Genomic DNA, 19,342 nt, shown 5'->3' with positions numbered 1-19,342 from the left:
TTTTTCTCGATTGGTTTGGCTCATTTCTTGAAACCGAGATGACATTCTCAAAACCATAAGGTCATTTGGCCAAACAGTCTTACAGTTCTGCTCAACATTATAGCTCACTAGCAAAATCAAATATCTTTCCCCAAACTCTTCTTCCATGCTTCAAAAGCAGATTCGTTTCCCATATAAAAGGTCAGTACAGTCAAAATAGCACAGATCCTTCTCAATTGCCTTGGCACATGTGCATTCATTTAGTGCTTTTGTCAAAATAACCTGGATAGTTTAGCACAACACCATGGATCCCCTGCAAAAGCTCATATCTCTCCCAAAACAGTTTATCCATGTGTCAAAACTAAATATCCTTCTCATATAAATGGTCAATGCCCCCAAAATGCATTATACCTTTGGCATTGTTTAAGCACTGCTAGTCAAAATGCTTAGACGTTTTGTCACTGAGGCACAGGACTAGCAACAGAATACCACTATGAATAAAACTAAAAGATTTTACAGTAAAATCAGCCTCCAATAAACCACTCATACTCAAGGAAACTGTAAACATTTTTATTCGTACAAAGAAATATTAACATTAGAGAACATACTGTGAAAAGAAAACATATACAGGATTCTGTAAATGTGAACAGTTATAAACACAAACAAAAAAAAACTCTAGCCTACCATACTGTAAATAAAGTTACAGAACTATAGTACAGTAATATTTTCAGTGGTCGCCATTGTCACCCTCTCTTTCCTGGCCACCATCCTCATCCTCCTGGCCATCGACGCACTGCTCTCTGTTAGGCCATAAATTCTCATCCACATCGCAACGGATATTTTCTCTTGCGATGCAGCTAGGGAAGAAACGGCGTAAATGTCTCAACCATCCCCTACATTGATCCCCTGTGATGTCCTCACATGCAGCATCCATTGCATGCAGCAGGGCCCTCTGGTCTTGAGCCTGATGCTCATACACCCTCCACCTCCAAGCTGAAAAAAACTCCTCAATTGGATTTAGGAAAGGAGAGTAAGGTGGAAGAAACTCCATTAGCATCCGGGGATGGGTGGTGAACCAGGTTCTGATGCGTGGGCCACGGTGGAAGTTCACATTATCCCACACAATGACATAATGTGGTAGCTGAGGTCCTTCTTCACCTCTCTCATTTTCCGGGATCAGATCAGTATAAAGGTGGTTCAAAAAATTGAGGAGCTTTTGTGTATTGTAGGGCCCTAAACTGGGAATGTGTGTGACCACACCTCTTTCTGATATAGCGGCACACATTGTTATATTTGCTCCTCGCTGGCCTGGGACATCCACAGTGGCTTGGTGGCCAATGATGTTACGGCCACGCCTTCGACCTTTGGCCAGGTTGAAGCCAGCTGCATCAACGAACACTAGGATGTGAGAGGTTTCGTTGCCTTCTAATGCCATTATTCTCTACAATAGAATAAAAATAAATCTAATCAGTCAAGTAGAGACAGATACTGCAGGGAGGATCTAAAGTACTGTAAAAAGAGGGAGTGAAAAACTGAAGACAATTTCTAGGCAAAATGCTCTAGTCACACAAAGCTGGATTCTGAAGGTAAAAAGGATAAAGCAAAACAAAAAAAAGTGGTAACCATGTCTTACTGTAATAGTGTTACAATGATAGACAACCAGTAGTTGACTTACATGCACATACTGGTACCGCAGCTCTTTCACTCTGTCAGAGTTTCTCTCAAATGGTACACTGTAAATCTGTTTCATGGTCATCTGATGTTTCTTCAATACCCGGTCTATTGTGGAGATGCTGATAGAGTTTATATTTTGGAACATTACATTGTCTAGAAGGATTGCATTACGAATCTGTCTCAGTGTGATGGCATTATTTGCAATGACCATGTTGCATATTTCTCGTTCTTGTTGTTCATTTAGAAGTTTTCTTCTGCCACCCACTTGAGGCTGTCGTCCAATCCTAGACATACAAGTCAAAGGTCAACACTGTAAATTTGTTACAAAATGAGTTACCAATGTAATTGTACTGCTGTTTTATGGTACTAAAAGTGTGATGCACTGCACAGTGACTGGAATACTATTCACAGTATTTTCTCCATTTTTCTTTCTTTGTCATTTTTATAGTATCATATAACATCACATGAAGATATTGCAGTACTCTAGGCCTACACACACACCAACACTGAATAGTTCAATAGAATAGTTCTGTACCTGTTTTCCCTGCGAAAGGTTTGGATGATGGAGGAGACTGTAGACCGAGGCACATTAGGCTGCACTCGGCGACCTGCCTCTGCCATTGTGAGGCGATGGTTTATAACGTGGTCAATAAGGGTGGCCAGGATTTCATCTGGGACATCATGGTGCCTCCGTGCTCCTCGGCCTCTTCCTCCTATTCCTCCACGCATTCTCACTCCTCCTCTTCCTCGAGAAGGAAGTTGCTGTTGTACTTGGTGAGGTGCTTCCATGTTCACACTGCAAATGAAACTGGCCCTGGGCCAAGCTCTGTCTATATACTTTTGGCAGCAGTCATAATCATAGACAACACCTGTCAGGTAACTAAACAAACTGTTTGATTGGTCATCTGAGATGTGGGAAACTGCTCCTTCGTTAGTTCTAATTTCACCTGATTGATTGTCAAGTACTGTCATAAATTTATCAAATGTTCCAAGAAATTCTTTCATGGTATTATATCTTTGACTAATTTTGACAGTTGAACAGACAATTGTGCATATGATGACTTACACAATGAAACCATGCTGATATGTTTTGGAGAGAGTAACCATTTCACTGAAAAATCAACTAATCAGTTTAGATCAGCAAGATCTATTTATTTGGAAAATGTGCTAAATGTGGGCTCATTGTGCTAACTGTAGCTACTTGTACATAATCATTTGAAAAAAAGCACAGAGTCACTTGAGACATGTACTAAAGCATTTGCAATTTGATAAAACCAATGAAAAATGACATTCTGTTGTGAACAATTGCAAGGTGGTTTGGAGATTTGTCCATGTTATTTTGAGAATGTCATCTCGGTTTCAAGAAATGAGCCAAACCAATCGAGAAAAACTGTAACTGCATCAAAAACATCATTATGTATATTACAGAGCAGTCAATTAAATATCAGGAGACATATAATAGCAGATATTGCCTGCCATTTGAAGAAAGAGACCTTTTAAGAGTCAAGGCTCATTTGCTGCTGTATATGAAGGAGAAATGAACCAACAGAGCAGAAAGCTGTAAAACTTTCACAAGAGCCTGCTATGATGAACTGCTCCTTTTCAGCGCCAGCCATGCTTGTCTTCTTCCTCTTTGTTCAAGTAATTTGTCATTTTATGTGTTGATGTATTTTTTCTTTCTTTGTTTCTTTTTTGTAGACTCAAACCCCAATACTAAACATGGAGCTCTCCACCAAGAGGGTAAGTGGACATGTTTTAGTGGGTGGCCATTTGCTTTCACAAAAATATGAGCTTCACGTTTTTGCTTTTAAACCCACCGCAATGTCTTGCCCCATAGACTTCCTTTGTGTGTCACTGTAAATGCTAGATTTGATAAAAGTAAAAAAAAAGTATTTGTTTATTAAACGTTAGTCTGTTGTTTTTTATCACATTTAGACATACGTCATCATGTATTTTGGGTTTTCTTCACTAGCAAGTGCTCTTTGTAAGCAGTGATGAAGGGGTCTTCCAGCTTCCTGTGCAGAGGTGTGAGCTGTATGGTAAAGCGTGTGTAGACTGCTGTCTAGCTCGTGACCCATACTGTGCTTGGGACGGGTCCTCCTGTACCAACTACTTCCCTAGCAACAAAAGGTACTTCCCTTTGCATTACATTTAATACATTCTCATTGGTCGGAAAACCATATAATAATTTTAGTAATTATTCAAAGGAATATTTCTGAAATATATATAAGTATGTGTATGTGTGTGTGTGTGTGTGTGTGTGTGTGTGTGTGTGTGTGTGTGTGTGTGTATGTATGTATGTATGTATATATATATATATATATATATATATATATATATGGTAATAATTTCATGTTTAATTTAAATTTTACTTGTTTCTTTGTAATTATTTGTGAAACATACTAGCAATTTCTGAGTGAAAATAGTTTCTACACCAATATTTTATTTATTTAGTATTTTGTAGAAGTGATTTCAGTGTTAAATGTATACATTTTGAGTTTTATTAACAAACAGTGGAGAAATTATACACTTGGTTAGAGTGAATTTGTATTAATTTTATATGGAGTGTTTATTAGAGTAAATGTCTTCGATTACTTGTACTGAAAACCACCAGGAAACCTGTCAAATAATGGATCTGAGGGTCAGTAACATCCTCTTGTGGTCCACAGGCGTGCCCGGAGACAGGATGTGAGGTATGGAGACCCCTGGAGCCAGTGTCAGGACATGAGAGACGGTAATAAATCACTTTCTGTTCACCTCACCACTTTCCACCTTCAGGTTGTAGATGATATTGGCCAGTCCTGAAAACAAGAAGCACACTACTCCCTCTAGTGTACAAAATGGATACTAGCACATGCTAAGATGTGTGCACCAATTAAATATGAAATCAAAAATGAAGAAGTGATAGAACACATAAATAAATAAACTTTTTGGAAGCTAAAAGTGTCCATTCGTCTCTACAGGTTCAGAGGATGCTGAACTAAAGACAGTTTACGCTGTGGAGACAAATTCAACCTTCCTGGAATGTATCCCACGTTCACCACAAGCCACGATCAAGTGGATAATTCAGCCAAACCACAGCCAAAACAGCAAAGAGGTCCGTCCACATCCTGTTTAGAAGACTTAATCCAAAAAAACATAAAATAAGTGGATATACACTTAACTCACCCTCTTCTATTCTAACACAAACCCCTTTCTATTTCTCAGTTGGTTCCAGGTGAAGAAAACCTCATCCACATGCAACGTGGGCTCCTTCTCCAGCACTTAGCATCCGCTAATGCCGGCCTGTATCTCTGCATAGCCTACGAACACCTGTTCTTCCGCACGTTAGCCCGCTATGAGGTCCACGTCATCCCCAAGAACCACATGTCAAGAGTGCAGAACACCCATCCCGGAAATTATGCAGCCTTGCCACGGAGCTATAAGGAACTCCATCTAATGGGAGTTAGCGAGCTAACGTCTGATGAGTACTGTGAACATCTTTGGTACCGCGAAAAACGACGACAGCAGAAACTACGCACGCTTAAGTTGAAGCAGGTGGCTGAAAATCGTAAAGCGAGAGTTAGGCGACAAAATTCACCCATCAAGCCTCTAGACAGTGATGAAACCACAGATTTAAGGACTGTGAGACTTCATCTGGACAATTAGCATCTTTGTAGCTTAATGGCTAAAGCTACATTCTGACTAGCTGCAAACAGCAAACCAGCTACTGTTAATGCAACAACAAAGGGCTACAGAACTTAAGAACTGTATTATTCTTCTATTAGGTTCTCTATTAAGTTTTATTTTGTAGCTTGTGCTAGTGTTAGCATGTAGCTTTAACCCAATAGACTATAATCTAACAGAATGTAGCTGTGCAACTGAGATGAATTTGTGTAGTCTGGCATCCACATTTTGCATACATTTAAAATAATATTTCTAACGGTTTCTATTGTTTGTGAAACTTCTTGAAAGACAAGCATCTAGGCTAAATGCTAGGTATGCTTGGTAAGCTAATATTGAAAATGGACAAGCTAAGGCACTGTTTTGAGCTAAATGCAGTGCAACGATGAACTGACTTCTCTTGCTTTCACTAGGCATGTAGATTAAATAGTCCCTAGAGCTGTATATCATTGTATTGATATTATATTTGGACTCTTGACACAATCATATTTAGGCTACAAATTTGAAGTTTGTTCTGACAGCAGCACGTGCCTCCATGTTCAGAGGAAGTTTGCCAAGGATGTGCCCTTCATGCCTTTCCTCCACTCTGGTCCCTTGTGTGTACAGTATGTGTAAGATGTATTCATGTGTAAAAGCATCTGGGGATGGGAAGTAGAAAATGGCATCCAAATATCAAAGAGCTTTTTAAAATTCTCTTCACTGCCCATGAAAATGATTTTCAGAACCATCATGCTTTTGTTCTTTACCGTAACTAAATGAAAAGTTGTCTTTGGCTTACTGTGGAACCTGAAAAAGTTAAACATCACTAAATGTACATTGTTTTAATGTATGTTGATTATATAAGTAATGGAGCTCACATGTTGGGTTTCTCCTTTATGTCTCTAACTCTCTCTAGCATGCTATACTTTTAATGTTGTAGTGGTTGCTATATATTTAAATAGCTGATTTTAGATTTGTAAATAATACTTTTCAAAAAATGTTTTTTTTTTTTAAGATATGTTACAAAAGTTTTCTTTTTCAAATAAATGCTGTTCTTTAGACTATTCTATTCATAAAAGAATCCTGGAAAAATGTCAGAAATATATAAATGGGTTAGTTCACCCATAGATTAAAATGAGCCCATAAATTACTCACCATCAAGTAATCCTAGGTGTATGTGACTTTCTTCTTTCAGATTAATCCAGGCAGGGTTATGTTAAAAATTGTGTTCATTCTTTCAAGCTGTTTAATGGCTCTCAGAGGGTGTTGCATGCATCAGTTCAAAAGAAGTGAAATAAAAAGTGCCCATCCATAATAAAAAATTGTCCCACACTGCTCCGGGGGGTGAACAAAGGCCCCCTGTAGCTAATCAGTGCATTTTTGTAAGAAAAATATCCATATTCAAAATGTAATAAACACTTTAATGTAGCTTGCGTCAACAGTTGTACACAGAAGTAGCTCCGGGCGGATGACACATGAGGTAGGCGTTGAACATGCGCTGGTGAGTCTCGTGAAAACCAACGTTTGGTAACAGGAGGCAAAGTTTCTGTACTTTAGCAAAGGAAAACCAATCTTCTCTGGGCTTATTTCGAAATCTTCAGACATTCTTCTTTATAAATCCTAGTTTTGTACTTCTAATTACTGACCGTTGTTTCGTTTTGATCTCTCCACTGCGTTTTCTTGTGCGTCACTTTAAAGCTGACCTCCTACTTCATTCTCCCAGAACTGCTTCATTTACAACAGTCAGCGCAAGCTAGAATCAGAAATTACATTTTAAATATGGATATTTTTCTTATAAATAGGCATCAATTCACTACAGGAGGCCCTTGTACATTTACATTTAGCTGACGTAAGTCGCTTTTATCCAAAGCGACTTACAATTGCTATACATATGTCAGAGGTCGCACGCCTCTGGAGCAACTAGGGGTTAAGTGTCTTGCTCAGGGACACATTGGTGTCTCACAGTGGATTTGAACCCAGGTCTCTCACACCAAAGGCATGTGTCTTATCCACTGCACCAACACCACCCCATACGGTTGTACACCCCCCCGGAGCCGTGTGACAAACTTTTTTTTCATGGACCGATGGAGTGCAACACCCGCTGAGTAGCATGCAGCTTGAAAGATCAAAGACAATTTTAAATATAATTCTGACTGGATTTGTCTGAAAGAAGAAAGTCATATACACCTAGGATGCTTTCAGGGTAATTAATTTATGGGCTAAATTTCATTTTTGGGTGAACTAACCCTTTAAGCAGCACAATCATTTTCAAAATTAAAAATCTGATATTTCTTGAATAAGAAAATATTTCTTGAGCAGCAAATCAGCAGATTAGAAGGATTTCTGAAGGATCATGACAATGAAGACTGGAGTAATGTTTGTTAGTAATGTTAGTATCTTCAGTTAGAAAGCTTATACTGTATAGACAGAGGACAACACAAGAGTTACAAATTCTTAAAATTGACATATTTTCATCTTTGTGCCCATATTCCTTTTTCCTTTTCTATATCACTATGACATTGTAAAGGGTTTTTTTATTATAATTTTTTGGGTCAGACCACTAGTAAAAGTGTAACTGGGAATTATATCCAGTCTCTTTCAATCAATATCCCACATACAGTAATGTGTAAATGTGTACTTTTGAAATGGATATATGGCATACATAAGCATATGGCATACTGTTCAGTACAGTACTTTACATCAGAACATCCCTCCAGAGTACAATGTTATACTGACAAATGACTAAGTAATCTGACTGTCTTATCCGTAAACTATGACACAAGGACTTGTCATTCTGATGGCACTGACATGTTCATTGACACAGATATTTATTTTTGAGAGATGAACTAAGGATTTTGAGCAAGAGACTGGCTTTTGCAGGTACAGTAATCCATGGTGTTTTGCTATTTGTACGAGTTGTTTTGAGAAATGCACTTACTGTTTTGCAAATCTCAAGGATGATTCGAGAAATGTACCAAAGCAACTGAGAAAAACTGTAATAATAGAATGTATGAAGAATATATGCCTACGACTATATTTCATAGGCAAACATCATTTAGGCTTTATAAAAAATCTAAATATTGGAGAAAACACAGAAAACCAACCTGGGATTTGCTCATTGTAACACACACACACACACACACATATATATATATATATATATATATATATATATATATATACACACATACATACATACATACATACCTACATATACAGTATATATAGAGGTGTGATGCTATGAAGGGATTTAATGCCACTTTAATTTAGTGAGCACTTTAATAACATTAGCAGTAGCTGCAAAGCCTTCATTTGCTCTAAAAATCTATGATGTGTAATATATCATACAGTATCTTATCAAAAAGTGAGAAGACTGATACACATATGTTAACATCAGAAAATGTCAACCACGTCAAGCACAGGAAGTCACATTTGCTTTGATCACTTTTTTACTAATTATCTCCACTTCATAAGTGGAGATATTATATTATATAAATCTTAAAGTTTACATTTATAGTGCAGCAGAAAGTGAAAGAGAAAACTCTTCAGTGGGTTAAAGTGCAGATCCCTCGTGCAGAACACTTTTTCTGAAGAAATCAAACCACAATACACATCCATCATCCACATGTGTGCTTGGACATCCACAAGAGTTTTATTTCAGTTTGTTCTTAAACGCTATGAAGTCAGTATGAGCTTGGCTGTACACTTCTGTTTATGATTTTGGCAGCTGTAGAGCAACATAAGTGCTATTGACTGAACCAAGATTAATTTTTGTACACAACATGGAAGAGTCCTCTTCAGCATGCTGAAAGATCACCGAGGAAAGGAGTTTTCGGCTGTAGGTAATCACATCGTGCTGATATACAGCCATATCTCACGGTTCCGAGTGTAATATTGCATTTATACAACAGTTTGACGGCACAAGTGAGTGAACAGCGAGTACGTAGCTTTTTACTTCTCAAATAACTATGGCGGAAGACATACCCATGTACATATTCCAGTGAGTGAGTGAGTGAACAAAAAAAGAGACTACAACGGAGTGTCTTTAAAAACCCTCTTTTGTGCAGAAGTATTTTTTTCTGTCACAGATTCAAATCTCAGTTTGACATTTCACTTTTACATTGACTTGCCTCATTTTTAACACTTATGAAAACTCACCTATGACAACAAGGACCAAAACAGCATTTATCAGACCAAACATGAGGGTAAGAGTCTGCAAAGATGACTGATTCTGCACTTCTGTATAATTCTGTCACTCAGTTGGTGGAGTTTGTTCTGTAAGGAAGGAGTAAAGTCACAGTTAATAATCTCTAAATAATCACTGTACTGAATGACTTTATTAACAAAAGTGCACTTACCAGTGATGTACAGTCTGGTGGCATTGATGTATTGTGGATCAGTATCAGAATCAGAATCAGAATGAGCTTTTGAATCAGAATCAGAATTAATCAGAATGAGCTTTATTGCCAGGTATGTTTACAGATACAAGGAATTTGTTTTCATGATAGAAGCTCCGCAGTACAACAGAATGACAGCGACGGAACAAAAACAGATAATAAAAGAATAAAAACACTAAGTAAGTGTGTTAGATAAGTAAATGTGTATATAAATAAAAATAGTGTAGTGTGTTCCACAGTTATTATCAATTGTTCTTTAGATGTATTGCCTGAGGGAAGAAACTGTTCCTGTGTCTGGTTGTTCTGGTGCTTAGTGCTCTGTAGCGTCGACCAGATGGCAACAGTTCAAAGAGGGAGTGTGCTGGATGTGAGGGGTCCAGAGTGATTTTACTAGCCCTTTTGCTCACTCTGGATAAGTACAGTTCTTGAATAGAAGGGAGGGTTGTACCGATGATTCGCTTAGCAGTCCGGACTACCCTCTGTAGTCTTCTGAGGTCCGATTTAGAAGTTGAGCTGAACCAGACAGTTACTGAAGTGCAGAGGATGGATTCGATGATGGTGGAGTAGAACTGTTTCAGCAGCTCCTGTGGCAGGTTAAACTTCCTAAGCTGGCGAAGGAAGTACAACCTCTGCTAGTCCTTTTTCACAATGGAGTCAATGTGAATGTCCCACTTCAGGTCCTGAGAGATAGTGGTGCCCAGGAATCTGAATGACTCCACTGCAGTCACAGTGCTGTTCATGATAGTGAGTCGGGGGAGAGCAGGGGGGGTTCTCCTGAAGTCCACTATCATCTCCACTGTTTTGAGCGTGTTAAGCTCCAGGTTTTTGAGAGTGCACCAGACAGCCAGCTCTTTAACCTCCTGTCTGTAAGCAGTCTCGTCACCGTCCTGAATGAGGCCGATGAGTGTGGTGTCATCTGCAAACTTCAGGAGCTTGACAGAGGGGTCCTTAGATGTGCAATCGTTAGTGTACAGGGAGAAGAGCAGTTGGGAGAGTATGCAGCCCTGGGGAGCTCCGGTGCTGATTGTACGGGTGCTGGATGTGTATTTTCCCAGCCTCACTAGCTGCTGCCTGTCTGTCCGGAAACTGTTGATCCACTGACAGACGGAGGTGGGCACGGAGAGCTGAGTTAGTTTGGGAAAGAGGAGGTTTGGGATGATCGTGTTAAAGGCCGAGCTGAAGTCCACAAACAGGATCCTCACATAAGTCCCCGGTCTGTCTAGGTGTTGCAGAACATAATGCAGTCCAATGTTTACTGCATCGTCCACAACCCTGTTAGCTCTGTAGGCAAACTGAAGAGGATCCAGTAAGGGTCCATTATTGTCGTTCAGGTGGGCCAGCACCAGTTTTTCAAATGACTTCATGACTACAGACATTACAGCCACAGACCTGTAGTCATTAAATCCTGTAATTTTGGATTTCTTTGGGATGGGGATGATGGTGGAGCGTTTGAAGCATGAAGGGACTTCAAACAGCTCCAGTGATCTGTTGAAGATCTTTGTGAAGATGGGGGCCAGCTGGTCAGCACAGGATTTCAGACAGGCTGGTGTAACACAATCTGGGCCTGGTGCTTTTTTCCTTTTCTGCTTCTGGAAGACCTGGCACACCGCATCCTCGCTTGTCTGTATTGCAGGTGTGGGGGAGAGGGGGATGCAGGTGGTGTGAATGGTGAGAACGCTTGATTGGAGAGGTGTTCAGGGCGGGTTGCAGTAGTTGTTAGTGGTGTGAACGGTTGTGTGGGGAGGTGTTCAGGGCAGGTGATGGGTGTTCTTTCAAACCCGCAGTAAAACTCGTTCAGATCGTCGATTCTCCACAGTGCTGGGGGGTGATGTCTTGTAGTTGGTAATCTCTTTAAGATTTTTCCACACTGATACTGAGTCGTTGGAAGTGTACTGAGTCCTCATTTGAACTCATACAGCAACAAACTCCTAAATCATCAATGGTGACATTATTTATGAACAGATTAGAGTTCACTGCATCATTGTTAGAGAAAGAGCGTAATATCACAACTGGAGACCCAAGTAGTTTCAGTAAAAACTAATACACCTCAGTATGATTAAGATGACAGGTTATATTCACATCTTGCCCCAAAACTGTTAGATGATCTGTTAAAGTCTCTGCTGTGTGACACCAAATGAGTAGATCTACAAGATGAAAAACAAAGTAAAAATAACTACTTAAACACAGATTATATGACATTTCACACATTCACAGTTTATTTGCTGGCCACCTGTTGACTGATTTCCTTAATTATCTAATTTTAGCTACCATTTCTACTATCAGATGACAATAAACTAGTACAGTGTGTCAAAACATTTGACTGGATGTTGTGACAAGTGTCCCGAGCTCTCATCAGCATTGCCCTTAAACCGAGCAGGCACACCTGCACCTGCTCATCATGGGCTGAGCGGCCACAGCTGCGCCCCATCAAGCACTGCTTACTTAAACCCCGCAAGCGGACACAGAGGGGAGAGATGTCTTTGCAAGACTAGGCTAACCCTTTCTTTCGTTGTGCCCGCAGAGAGCAGCGTGTGACCGCCAGCCCCAATGCCCATGGGAGAGCACGGACCCACACTGCAAAAGCGCACCACTAACACGGAAGCCGAGCACCAAGCAACACCTTTTCACCACCCGCTTCTTTTGTTGAAGCAGTTGAAGTTGAAGCACCTCACCGAGGTGAGCATTAACCAGCAGCAAATTATGGAGCACTTGGCCTCCCGGCAAGAGGAACCCAAATGTGAGCTGGCCGCGCTCCGTCTCGCCACAGCCCCCCGAACTCTGCTACCTGACACCCATGTCCAGGCAACGCAGCTACTACCCAGGATGACAGTGCACGATGACGTAATGATGTATCTCCAGATGTTCGAGACCGTGGCTCAAGGAGGAATGGGCACGCATCGTCGCCCCAATGCTCAGGGGAGAGGCTCAGCGAGCGTACTTTGCGCTTCCCACAGAACAAAGCACCTCCTACGAGGACTTATGGAAGGAGATCCTGGGCCAGGTGGGGCTGTCTCCAACCAGCTATTTAACGAGTGGACCTTCGACCCGCGGCAGCTGGCTTGGGTTCAAGCCGCTAGCCTCTCCCGTCTGGCCCAACACTGGTTGCTGACCGGTGGTCCCACCGTGCACCAGGTAGCGGAGCGCGTTGTGGTCGACTGCCTTCTGCGGGCCCTTCCCCGCCCGCTTCGTCAGGCAGCCAGATTTGGTGGGGCCGCTGCCGAAGTCCACCCGGGAGCATGAACATATCCTCGTCATCGAGGATTATGTCTCCCGCTACCCTGAGGCCATTCCCCTCCGTAAAGCCACCACGAAGGCCATTGCCCAGGAGCTGTTCCTCCTCTTCAGCCGGGTCGGCATTCCCTCCCAGATTCTGACTGACCAGGGCACCGCGTTCATGTCCCGGATGATGGCAGATGTCTGTAAGCTCCTAAAGGTCCAACAGCTCCACCCCCAGGTCCACCCCCAGACCGACAGGCTCTTAGAGCGCTTTAACCAGACCCTGAAACAGATGTTGCGCAGAGTGGCGGCCGAAGATAAGCGAGAAAGGGGACCAGATGCTCCCCTACGTGCTCTTCGGTGTTCAAGAGATCCCTCAGGCCTCCACCACCTTTACCACGTTCGAGCTGCTCATCGGCCAGCAACCCCGCGGTCTGCTTGACGTTGCCCGAGAGGCCTGGGAACAACAGCTGGCGGTACACCGGACCACCATCGAACACGTGCGCGAGATGCGGGAGCGGATCAACCTAGTTATGCCCATCGTCCGGTAGCACCTCGTCAAGGTGCAACAGGCGCAGCAACGGCATTACAACCGGGCGGCCCAACCACAGGAGTTCCAACGAGGAGACCACGTCATGGTGCTGGTCCCCACGGCCGCCTGCAAGTTCTTAGCCACCTGGCAGGGGCCCTACACTGTCACAGAAAAGGTTGGTCCCGTTACTTCAATCTTCTGAAGCGCTGGGTTGGGCCTACACCAGCTCGACTCCCGTGGTTGTTGATATGGATCCCCAACTCTCCGCCGTCAAGAAGTCGGAGCTGCAACACCTGGTCAGTCAGTTTCCGGATGTGTTCTCCCCCCAGCCTGGGCGGACCCACGTCTTGGAGCATGACGTCCGCACACCACCGGGGACCATCGTCCGGCAGCGGCCCTACCATGTCCCGGAGGCTCGGCAACACGCCATCGAGGAAGAGGTACAGTAGATGCTGAGGTTACGGGTAATTGAACCATCACGCAGCCCATGGTCCAGTCCTATCGTCATGGTTCCGACGTCATCATCCATTCGGAGACTTGGGAGGACCATCTGGAGCGGCTGTGGAGGGTGCTAACTTGGGGTGTCACGATATCGATTTTAAATCGAAATCGATCGAAATTAAGTCACAGTCTCAAACTTCGAATTAAAAAATGGAATCGTCGATGCTGCCACGCCTCCATGTTGCGTCTGGTTACTTGCCAAGCGGAAAAAAACACATGTGTTGAAGTGCTGTGAGTCAACCTCCTCTAACAGCCACTCAAAAGATGGCATGGCAACTGCAGATGCAGGAGACCCATCGACAGAACTCGAATCCCCTCCTCTTTCACTGAAGTCGCTAGTGTGGAAGTATTTTGGATTTCCAGTGAGTTATGTTGACAACGTTCACGTTGTCGACAAAAAAACAACAGTTTGCAAGCTGTGTAACATATTCTCTCACAGGCAGCACGAGTAACATGGCAGGGCTTCTCCGCAGGCACCACAAAAACATAGATTTATCTGTTAAACCAACAACTACACAAACTACTCTTCCGTCTTCATTTGGAATTAAACTTCCAAGCAACTCAACTCGTGCAAATGCAATTACGCGTGCGGTAGGAGTATTCATAGCCGCGGACATGCGACCTTATTCGGTGGTGGAAAACTCAGGTTTTAGGCATTTAATTAGCGTGCTAGAGGCACACTACGAAATCCCAAGTAGAACGCATCTCACAGCTACGGTGATTCCCTCCATGTACAATTATGTAAAAGAGAAAGTTATTGAAGGTCTGAGCAGCACACATTTAGTTGCCTTGACTACAGATTGCTGGACATCCAGAGCAACACAGAGCTTCATGACTGTCACAGCACATTACATTAATGATGACTGGGAAATTCAAAATCCAGTCCTTCAAACTCGCCCCATATATGAAGCAAACACAAGTGAACATTTAGCAGAAGTGCTGAGGGAAGTGGTAGTGGAATGGAAGTTGGACAAACAAAATTCAACCATCCCTGTGACAACTGATAATGCTAAGAACATTGTCAATGCCTCAAATGCAGCAGGATTGTCACCACACATTGGATGTTTAGCCCACACTTTGAATCTGGCCTCCCAGAAGGGGTTGGGAGTAAACCAGATTTCCCTTCTTTTGGGCAGAGTCAGGAGGGTGGTCACTTTTTTCCACAGAAGTACCACTGCAGCAGCCATCTTAAAGTCAAAACAAGACATGCTTCAGCTTCCTCCTCACAAGCTGGTTCAAGATGTCATCACAAGGTGGAACTCCACCTATGACATGATCACACGCTATTTAGAGCAACAAGCTGCTGTCTATTCTGCACTTGCAGAAAAAGACATAAAAAAAAATGCCAAAGACCTTATCACTCTCTCTGATCAAGATGTGACTGTTCTGGAAGATGTATGTCAGGTACTGAAGTCCCTGAAAACAGTCACAACCTTGATGAGTTCCGAACAGCAGCCTACTGTGTCTATGATCATGCCCCTACAACACACCATCCTGAAATCTATGAAACACAGTGACACAGATTCAACGATTGTAAAGGATGTTAAATCTGCTATAGAGGCAAACTTTGAAGAGAGGTATTCAGACCCAAGACTTCAACAGTTCCTGAATGAGAGCACTGCCTTGGATCCTAGGTTTAAGACTTTACCCCACCTGGATGACAAATCTCGGAATGAGATCTTTAATTGTCTGGAGGAGAAAATTTTGCAAGAGCACCCCACACAGGTATGTGATGCATTTAGTCTAATGTGATGAAATAACCATCTTATTCTGTAAAGTAGTTTTTTTCCCCCTTCACATTCATAATATTTCAGGAATAGGACTAATCACAATATGCTTTCTGCTTCTTGTTGTCACACTTAAATATAATTTCAGCAAAGAGAACAGCACTCAGTGAACTGTTTGGTGATTTTTTCAGCACAGCCTCCACTGCATCATCATCAGCAACCAAACCATGGCCTGATGTTGTGAAAGACGAGATTCAGCTATACAAAATGGCTAAAGTAATTTCTGTGGATTCAAATCCACTGAAATGGTGGAAAGATAATGAGCACCAGTACCCACATTTGTCCAAGCTTGCCAAACGTTATCTTGCTGTACAAGCAACAAGTGTGGCAAGTGAGAGAGTGTTCTCAACAGCAGGGGACATTGTGAGAGCTCAAAGAGCAGCCCTCTCTCCAGAGAATGTGGACATTCTCATTTTCTTAAAGAAGAACATGAAAATATAAAAAAAAATCACAGTTGTCGTCTGCCCATAGAAATGTAAATAGTTAATATTTTAGCAATATTTTAGTAATATTTTAGCAGTTCTCTTTCCATATTGTTACAGTTGTCTTGTGTTGTTCTATTATAAAAAATGTTAATGTTTTTGACAACTCAAAGAGCAGCTCTAAACAACATATCCATCTTTAGGAAGAACATGAAAGAATGAAAAAATACAGTCATCATTCTCAGGGGATAAAAAGTAGTTATCAGTGTGGTATATGTTCATCTGTTCGGAAATAGTTTAAGACACTTAATTGTTCAGAGACTATGGACATGTCTGTTTTATTGTTTTTGTTTGTTTTGTTGTGAACTTGAATGTCATCTTTTGTGAAGAAGACTGCACTTACAAAAGAGAAACTGGATGGCAGTTTATTTTAAGTTTTCAATTGACTAAAGATATAAGTTATTGTTACATTATGTTGTTAATAAAAGTTTTAAATTTGACAATGTAGTGTGGTACATTGCAAACAAAGGTCAGATATTATATTGCATAAAAGTCTAGTTTGAAAAATGACAATTTGTGCTTTGAAAAGAATAAATGTAAAAATCGAGAATCGAATCGAACCGTGACCTTAGAATCGAAAATGCAATCGAATCGAGGATTTGGAGAATCGTGACACCCCTAGTGCTAACTGAACTACGCCAGCGAAGAAAAATACTGAATTTAGAAGAAGAAAAAAAAGACTTAATTAAATCTGCAAGCAGCGATGAATGGGCCCTCGCACCCGGGCTCACAGCCATCGAGTGGCTTTAATAAAAAGGTGAACGGCAATGGCGGCGCCGGGGGGGTCTTTGGGGGTCTCAAGACCCTGCAAAAAAAATGCTTTGTCCCCCGATTTGACCCCCCATCCTCTTCCTGATTAAAAAAAAAAAATATATATATATATATATATATATATATATATATATATATATATATATATATATATATATATATATATATATATATATACACATATATATCCGGGATAAAGATTAAAAAAAATTCTCTTCAAACTATGCAGAACAATAATAGATAATAATTATTTCGACATTTATTCATACACTGAACCGAGAACCGTTTCTGTCAGACGTGTCCGATTCGAGAACCGAGGAGCTGATGATACAGCGCATGTGTGATTCAGCGTGAAGCAGACTGACACACAGAGCGTCTGAACCGAACTGATTCTTTTGGTGATTGAGTCGATGTTATAAGCCGAATGTTATATTGTCCGAAAGAACCGGTTCACTTGAGCACCTGCTCCTTTGCCCCTTAAGTGCCCTTTTGTCCAAGCAAAATTTCCTCAAATTTTTTTGTAATAAAATTCCCTTTTGTGAATGCCTGCCCACGCCCAATCATAATATTAGTATTTTCAACACCGTGGCAGCTGGTAAGTGGTGTTTCATTCTCAGCGAAGTGATTTTGATGTTTATTTACTTATTATTATTTTACAAGAACGATGTGATGTGAGAACATGCAGATATGTTGTTTATATTGCTGTGTGTAACCTGTAGTGTAGAAGTAACGCTAGCGTGCTGTTTGAGGGAGAAAAGTTTCACAGGCATCGAAGGGTCTGGTCTTTTTTATGTTATTTGACTAAACTTTTATTATATTACAGTACTTATTTATTTTTTAACATGTTGAGTGCCTTAAAAATAATTATCACAACACTGGTAATGCTTATTCAGATTTTCTCATTCTCTGAATTATCATTATGATAATAAAAACAATTCAGAAATGAATTAAAATATAATTATATTTTAAATGTGACTCAAATTTTTTTTTTTCTACAATAGCAAGTGTTTGCAACAGCAAGACCACTTTAGCCTGTAAACTCAATAATATCTCTCTGGAAATAAAGGTAAAAATGTCAATGTGAATAAAAAATGAATAATATACCTGCCATCAAAGTGCAGTGTGAAGGATATGACTAACAAATGTAGCCTGTTGTTTGTTTACATTGCAAAGGTGTTCAATTTTAGGCAACTACAACAGTAATAATAACATTAATCACTATTTTCCAGTGTATCATTTTTTTTATGTTTTGTATCAATATTTAAGGTGGACTTGTTGATTAGGTGCAAGAGTAGTAGTGATGGTTAAAATAATAGATTAATGCTGAAATAGTAAATTGAGCCTTGTTCCTAGATGGACAGAGAGTGGAAAGTAATAGATCAAATGAGGAGATGGAGATAGAGGAAGAAAAAGAGGGAAATGTAGAGGCACAAGTGACAGAAAGAGCAGGTAACAGTAAGCCAGGAGACAGAGGCTGGTGAGAAAGAGGAAAATGTAGAGGCACAAGTGTTTTCTATAGTTTTTACTATAACCGCTGTTCTTAATTATTCTGTAGAACAAAGAAAAAGCCATCAGGTTGGGACAATTCAAGACATTTCATTTTCTAATCCCAGAGCTATTATTAATTTTAAACTTAAAATTGTCTTCTCTATTGTTTCTTTTTAAAAACTGCATCAAAGCATTTGCTGCTGTATCAATACATAATCATCCATATCGATACGCGAATCAGCAAGGAATGCATCACAATATATTGCTGTATTGATATTTTGAACAGCGCCATTTAAAGCCTTGTTCCATGTGCCCCTTTTATACTTTGAGCACCTGCCCCTCCAAAGGTCTCTGCACGGCCCTGCTCAGAGGGAGTGTCAGCCACGTTAAAAAAAGTTTAAGTCATTTGTGGATTAATGCTTATTGGAGACGCGAACCATTTCAAACAATTCAGTTCGATTTGGTGAACTGGTTCAAGAAGATCCGGTTACATCTAATGATTAGTTCGTGAACCGGATATCACTACACTTCAGTGTTTTGAAATCTCACACAACAGACACTGAAGAGAAGACAATGCTGAATAAAGTCATAATTTTTGCTATTTTTGGACCAAAATGTATTTTCGATGCAGTAATATGCAGTTACTAGCCCTACCCACTGTATTTTTTGTTGGTTTTCATGAGACCCCCATTGAAATGACCAGGACCCCCCATTGCCCCCCCAATCAAAATTGTCTGGAGCTGCCACTGGTGAACGGTGAGAAATATGCATTTAAAGGCATAAATATAAGTGGAATATATCAAAGTATATTCCATATATGTGCCATATGTCTTCCTGTTGCCAGCAGGTGGCGCTATCATTATAATGGAATAT

General features: G+C 40.9%; 1 protein-coding gene across 1 annotated transcript in view; it reads left to right on the top strand.

The window, feature by feature from the left end:
• LOC132131455 (semaphorin-3D-like) overlaps positions 1-5,896 on the top strand; it is a 63,826-nt gene extending 57,930 nt beyond the window's left edge. The window contains exons 14-18 of the mRNA XM_059543480.1: positions 3,352-3,393; positions 3,626-3,783; positions 4,323-4,387; positions 4,617-4,750; positions 4,861-5,896. Coding sequence (XP_059399463.1) covers positions 3,352-3,393; positions 3,626-3,783; positions 4,323-4,387; positions 4,617-4,750; positions 4,861-5,301 — 840 coding nt within the window. The 3' untranslated portion in view covers positions 5,302-5,896. The remainder of the gene's footprint in view (positions 1-3,351; positions 3,394-3,625; positions 3,784-4,322; positions 4,388-4,616; positions 4,751-4,860) is intronic.
• The last annotated feature ends 13,446 nt before the right edge of the window (positions 5,897-19,342 follow it).

Source organism: Carassius carassius, chromosome 48 (genome assembly GCF_963082965.1).
Source record: "Carassius carassius chromosome 48, fCarCar2.1, whole genome shotgun sequence".
Classification (NCBI taxonomy): Eukaryota; Metazoa; Chordata; class Actinopteri; order Cypriniformes; family Cyprinidae; genus Carassius; species Carassius carassius.
Note: the sequence above shows the minus strand (reverse complement) of the source record. Positions and strands in the feature narration are given on the sequence as shown.